Source organism: Neofelis nebulosa, chromosome 2 (genome assembly GCF_028018385.1).
Source record: "Neofelis nebulosa isolate mNeoNeb1 chromosome 2, mNeoNeb1.pri, whole genome shotgun sequence".
In the NCBI taxonomy this organism is placed as follows: domain Eukaryota; kingdom Metazoa; phylum Chordata; class Mammalia; order Carnivora; family Felidae; genus Neofelis; species Neofelis nebulosa.
In genome coordinates, this window is record NC_080783.1 from 18,299,741 (window position 1) to 18,304,838 (window position 5,098).

Below are 5,098 nucleotides of genomic sequence, written 5' to 3' on the forward strand. Positions count from 1 at the left end.
CGCCATGCGGGCATCGCTGCTGCTGTCGGTGCTGCGGCCCGCAGGGCCTGTGGCCGTGGGCATCTCCCTGGGCTTCACTCTGAGCTTGCTCAGCGTCACCTGGGTGGAGGAACCGTGTGGCCCAGGGCCGCCCCAACCAGGAGAGTCTGAGCTGCCGCCGCGCGGCAACACGAACGCGGCGCGCCGGCCCAACTCGGTGCAGCCGGGAGCGGAGCGCGAGAGGCCTGGGGTCGGCGCAGGCGCCGGGGAGAATTGGGAGCCGCGTGTCTTGCCCTACCACCCTGCACAGCCTGGCCAGGCCGCCAAAAAGGCCGTCAGGTAGGGATCAGCCCCGCCAGCCCCACCCCCTGGGCACCGGTCGGGTCGGGCGCGCCGGGGAGGCCGCCGGAGGCTGGGTTAGGCTCCGGAAGGAAGGGGCTGGCCAGCCAGGAAGTCTTTGGCCCCAATAACTTCCGATTGCCCTGCTTCCCCGGGAGCTGTGGAACCCATCTGAGGCCCTTTCTGGGCCCCGTCCAGGCCTGGGCGGAACTTGCCCTCCTCTGTCCTAAACTGGCTCGACCCCATGGTCTCTCATAGATCCTATTAGCTCCCTGATGGGGCTGTTGGGTTTCGAGAAATGACTGGTACATAGAGTGGGTGCATAGAGAGAGGGAAAGAAAAAAGAGAAACCAGAATTTACCTGTATCTCTTGTTCCTGGGTGGGGCACCTCGGGATGAGGTTTGTGGGGGAGGGGTGAGGTACCCATCCCATTAATGCCTTTGCGCATGAGTTGAAATACTTTTCTTCTAAGCAACACTGAGTTCAAATTTCACCTTTGCGACTTACCTTCTGCATTATGGAAGCTAAGTTACCGGAACTGCTGAGCCCCGGTTTTCCCTTGTCCCAAACACACTCAGTACATCCCTCTGCCCTATATTCCTTTACATCATTTATGTGATGTATTTGTGCTATGATGGCATATTTATATAGAAATAAGTATATACATGGTGTGTGGAGTATCTATGTGCTGAGCAGTTGCCTAAGTGCTTTGAATAGATACTATCAGCTCCTTTATGCAGAGCAGACTACTGAATGAGGCTCAGGTAGGTTAAATAACTTGCTCAAGGACACAACTACTAAGTCGTGAAACAGAGAATCAAATCCACAATGTACCTCTCATATCTCCACACACATTGCCATCCCCCCCTCCTCAAGGCACTATATAGGTAAGGCAAATATTTCATGTAAATCCCCATGACCCCCGGGGAGTTGGTTATTCTTTTTTTTTTTTTTTTAATTTTTTTTTTTTAATGTTTTTTATTTTTTATTTTTGGGACAGACAGAGACAGAGCATGAACGGGGGAGGGGCAGAGAGAGAGGGAGACACAGAATCGGAAACAGGCTCCAGGCTCCGAGCCATCAGCCCAGAGCCCGACGCGGGGCTCGAACTCACGGACCGCGAGATCGTGACCTGGCTGAAGTCGGACGCTTAACCGACTGCGCCACCCAGGCGCCCCGGGGAGTTGGTTATTCTTATCCTATTCGTAGGTGAAGAAACAGGCCCAGAGAGGATGTGACCTGCCAGAGCCTATGTTGTCTTCTTGATAACCTTGTGCCCTCTTCTCCCCCAGAACCCGATACATCAGCACGGAGCTGGGCATCAGGCAGAGGCTGCTTGTGGCGGTGCTGACCTCACAAGCCACGTTGCCCACGCTGGGTGTGGCCGTGAACCGCACGCTGGGGCACCGGCTAGAGCGTGTGGTGTTCCTGACGGGCTCTCGCGGCCGCAGGGCACCACCAGGCATGGCAGTGGTGACACTGGGTGAGGAGCGGCCCATAGGGCACCTGCACCTGGCACTGCGCCACCTACTGGAGCAACACGGTGACGACTTTGACTGGTTCTTCATAGTGCCCGATGCCACCTACACCGAGGCACATGGACTGGCTCGCCTAGCCGGCCGTCTGAGCCTGGCGGCCGCTGCCCACCTGTACCTGGGCCGGCCACAGGACTTCATCGGTGGAGAGCCCGCCCCAGGCCGCTACTGCCATGGCGGCTTTGGGGTGCTGCTGTCCCGCACACTGCTGCAGCAGCTGCGCCCCCACCTGGAAGGCTGCCGCAACGACATCGTCAGTGCGCGACCGGATGAGTGGCTGGGACGCTGCATCCTCGATGCCACAGGGGTGGGCTGCACTGGCGACCACGAGGTGGGAAGATAAGCCTCCCCGTTGGCACCTCCTGCCTGAGCTTGTGCCCTTCGCCCTCGGAGGCAAAGGGGTAGTTGGAAATAATAGGCCTGGGTTTCCATGCCAGTTCTGTCACTTTCTATCCCTGTAACCTTGGGTAAATGACTGCATCTCCTGAACTTTGGTATCCTCATCCATACCAATGAAAATAACTATGGTTCGGGTGTGTTCTAAGGATTAGAAAAAATAAGGGAACCTTGCACATAGCAGGCGTTCAGTGTTGGCTACTATGATTTTTATTTGAGCCCCTGCACAGCTCTGAGATAGGATGCATATGCCCATTTCACACATGAGCTAGCAGAGGCTCGCCCAAAGTCACACAAGCTAACAACTGGTCAAGGTGTACTTAAACCCAGTAATTCCGACTCCAGGTCCACATAGGTCATGGGAGGGGAAGATGAAATCCACACTGGGAGGTGAATGGGGAGCTGTCCCATCTCTTCCCATCATAGACCCCTTCCCTTCCTCTCCCCAGGGGGTACACTATAGCTACCTGGAGCTGAGCCCTGGGGAGCATGTGCAGGAAGGAGACCCCCGTTTCCGCAGTGCCCTGACAGCCCACCCTGTGCATGACCCCGTACACATGTACCAGCTGCACAAAGCTTTTGCCCGAGCTGAGCTGGAACGAACATACCAGGAGATCCAGGAGTTGCAGGTATGGTCGGGGCCCTGGGGGACAGAGGGGACAGGTCCTAAGACATCTGAGATCCCAGGGAAGTCAAAACTAGAATCGGAACAAACTGGCTTCCCAGTCCCTGTTTGTTCCTGCCTTTTCTGAGAAGCTCTTCCAGAAGCCTCCCTTTTAATTCTTAGGTTGCCTCAATCTGGGGAAAGGATAGGTGGAGGCCCTGGGATAGTAGAAATTGGGGACTAGGGACCCATCCCAAGTAGCACCTGCTGTCTGCTTAGTCCTCCAGCTCTGCGCTGGCCCCCACGGTGTATACCTTGCTCCTGGTCTATTTTTCCCATCTAGTGGGAGATCCAGAACACCAGCCATCTGGCAGCCGATGGGGAGCGCGCAGCCGCCTGGCCTGTGGGCATTCCGGCACCATCCCGCCCGGCCTCCCGTTTTGAGGTGTTACGCTGGGACTATTTCACGGAGCAGCATGCTTTCTCCTGCGCTGATGGTTCGCCCCGCTGCCCGCTGCGAGGGGCTGACCGGGCCGATGTGGCTGACGTTCTGGGGGCGGCCCTGGAAGAGCTCAACCGTCGCTATCATCCAGCCCTGCGGCTCCAGAAGCAGCAGCTAGTTAATGGCTACCGACGCTTTGATCCTGCCCGGGGTATGGAGTACACACTGGACTTGCAGCTGGAGGCGCTCACCCCCCAGGGTGGCCGCCGGCCCCTCACCCGCCGGGTGCAGCTGCTGCGGCCACTGAGCCGTGTGGAGATCTTGCCTGTGCCCTACGTCACCGAAGCCTCGCGTCTCACCGTGTTACTGCCTCTGGCTGCGGCCGAGCGGGACCTGGCCCCTGGCTTCCTGGAAGCCTTCGCCACTGCGGCGCTGGAACCTGGCGATGCCGCAGCAGCCTTGACCCTGCTGCTCCTGTACGAGCCACGACAGGCCCAACGGGCGGCCCACGCGGATGTCTTTGCGCCCGTCAAGGCCCACGTGGCGGAACTGGAGCGGCGTTTCCCCGGGGCCCGGGTGCCCTGGCTCAGCGTGCAGACGGCCGCACCCTCCCCGCTGCGCCTCATGGATCTGCTCTCCAAGAAGCACCCGCTGGACACACTGTTCCTGCTGGCCGGGCCAGACACGGTGCTCACGCCTGACTTCCTGAACCGCTGCCGCATGCACGCCATCTCTGGCTGGCAGGCCTTCTTTCCCATGCACTTCCAGGCCTTCCACCCTGCCGTGGCCCCGCCCCAGGGCCCTGGGCCCCCAGAGCTGGGCCGAGACACGGGCCGCTTCGATCGCCAGGCAGCCAGCGAGGCCTGCTTCTACAACTCCGACTACGTGGCGGCCCGAGGGCGGCTGGCGGCGGCCTCAGAGCAGGAGGAGGAGCTGCTGGAGAGCATGGACGTGTACGAGCTGTTCCTGCGCTTCTCCGGCCTCCACGTTCTGCGGGCCGTGGAGCCGGCGCTGCTGCAGCGCTACCGGGCCCAGACGTGCAGTGCCCGGCTCAGCGAGGACCTGTACCACCGCTGCCGCCAGGGGGAGCTGGAGGGCCTGGGCTCCCGCACCCAGCTGGCCATGCTGCTCTTCGAGCAGGAGCAGGGCAACAGCACCTGAGCCCGCCCTGCGCCCCAGCGCCCTGGCACGGCAGCACCCCTCTCCTCCCCAACAACCCAGAGTCACCTGCCAGCCTCGCCGGACAGGGCCGGCCGTGGTCTCAGACCCCAGGGCAGAGCCCGCTGGCCCCCTCTCTCTAGCTTTGTGGGTCCTCGGGCTCAGGACAAGCCCTGGGAGGTGCCTTTGGAGCCACCCCTTCTTGCCCCAAACCTGGTCTCCCTGGCTCCCCTCCCCCCACCCCCCCCCCCCACCCCCCCCAGCCGCCCTTGACGCTGCTGATTCAGGCTGTGGCCTCTGAGTATTTATGCAGTGCAGTCTGCCTGACGCCAGCCCCATCTCCCTCCTGGGGGCTGGGCTGTAGATGAGTGGTTGGGGAAGCGGGGAGCTGAGAGAAGAAGGGGGGGTGTCCCCCGGCTTCTCCCTTCTGGACCTGGATGAAGCTCCCTGCCTTTAATAAACTGGCTGAGTGTGGACTAGTGATTCTGAGTTTTCACAAGGTGGCACAGGGACTGGGAGGGCTGGTGGTAAGGATGGAGGCTCCCTTGTCCTGGCTGGGGCCCCGGTCTCCTTTCCCAGGGACTAAGCCATGAGATGCCCAGCCCTGCCCCAGCTCACAGCTTGGTCATATGTGCACACAGAAA

The 5,098-nt window shown here is 60.3% G+C and overlaps 1 protein-coding gene across 1 annotated transcript; it reads left to right on the forward strand.

The window, feature by feature from the left end:
* Positions 1–4: 4 nt before the first annotated feature.
* On the forward strand, positions 5–4,930 carry CHPF (chondroitin polymerizing factor). Its single transcript, XM_058703732.1, has 4 exons — positions 5–318; positions 1,612–2,185; positions 2,700–2,879; positions 3,198–4,930. The coding sequence occupies exons 1-4, from the start codon at positions 5–7 to the stop codon at positions 4,455–4,457; spliced, it is 2,328 nt and encodes a 775-aa protein (XP_058559715.1). The 3' UTR covers positions 4,458–4,930.
* Positions 4,931–5,098: the final 168 nt, after the last annotated feature.

What these genes read in the sequence shown, in the direction of transcription:
- CHPF (XM_058703732.1), top strand. Translation starts at nt 5, where the DNA reads ATGCGGGCATCGCTGCTGCTGTCGGTGCTGCGGCCCGCAGGGCCTGTG. An exon ending in GCCGCCAAAAAGGCCGTCAG is followed by an intron (nt 319 to 1,611) that starts GTAGGGATCAGC and finishes CTTCTCCCCCAG; the next exon opens with AACCCGATACATCAGCACGG. An exon ending in AGGAGATCCAGGAGTTGCAG is followed by an intron (nt 2,880 to 3,197) that starts GTATGGTCGGGG and finishes TTTCCCATCTAG; the next exon opens with TGGGAGATCCAGAACACCAG.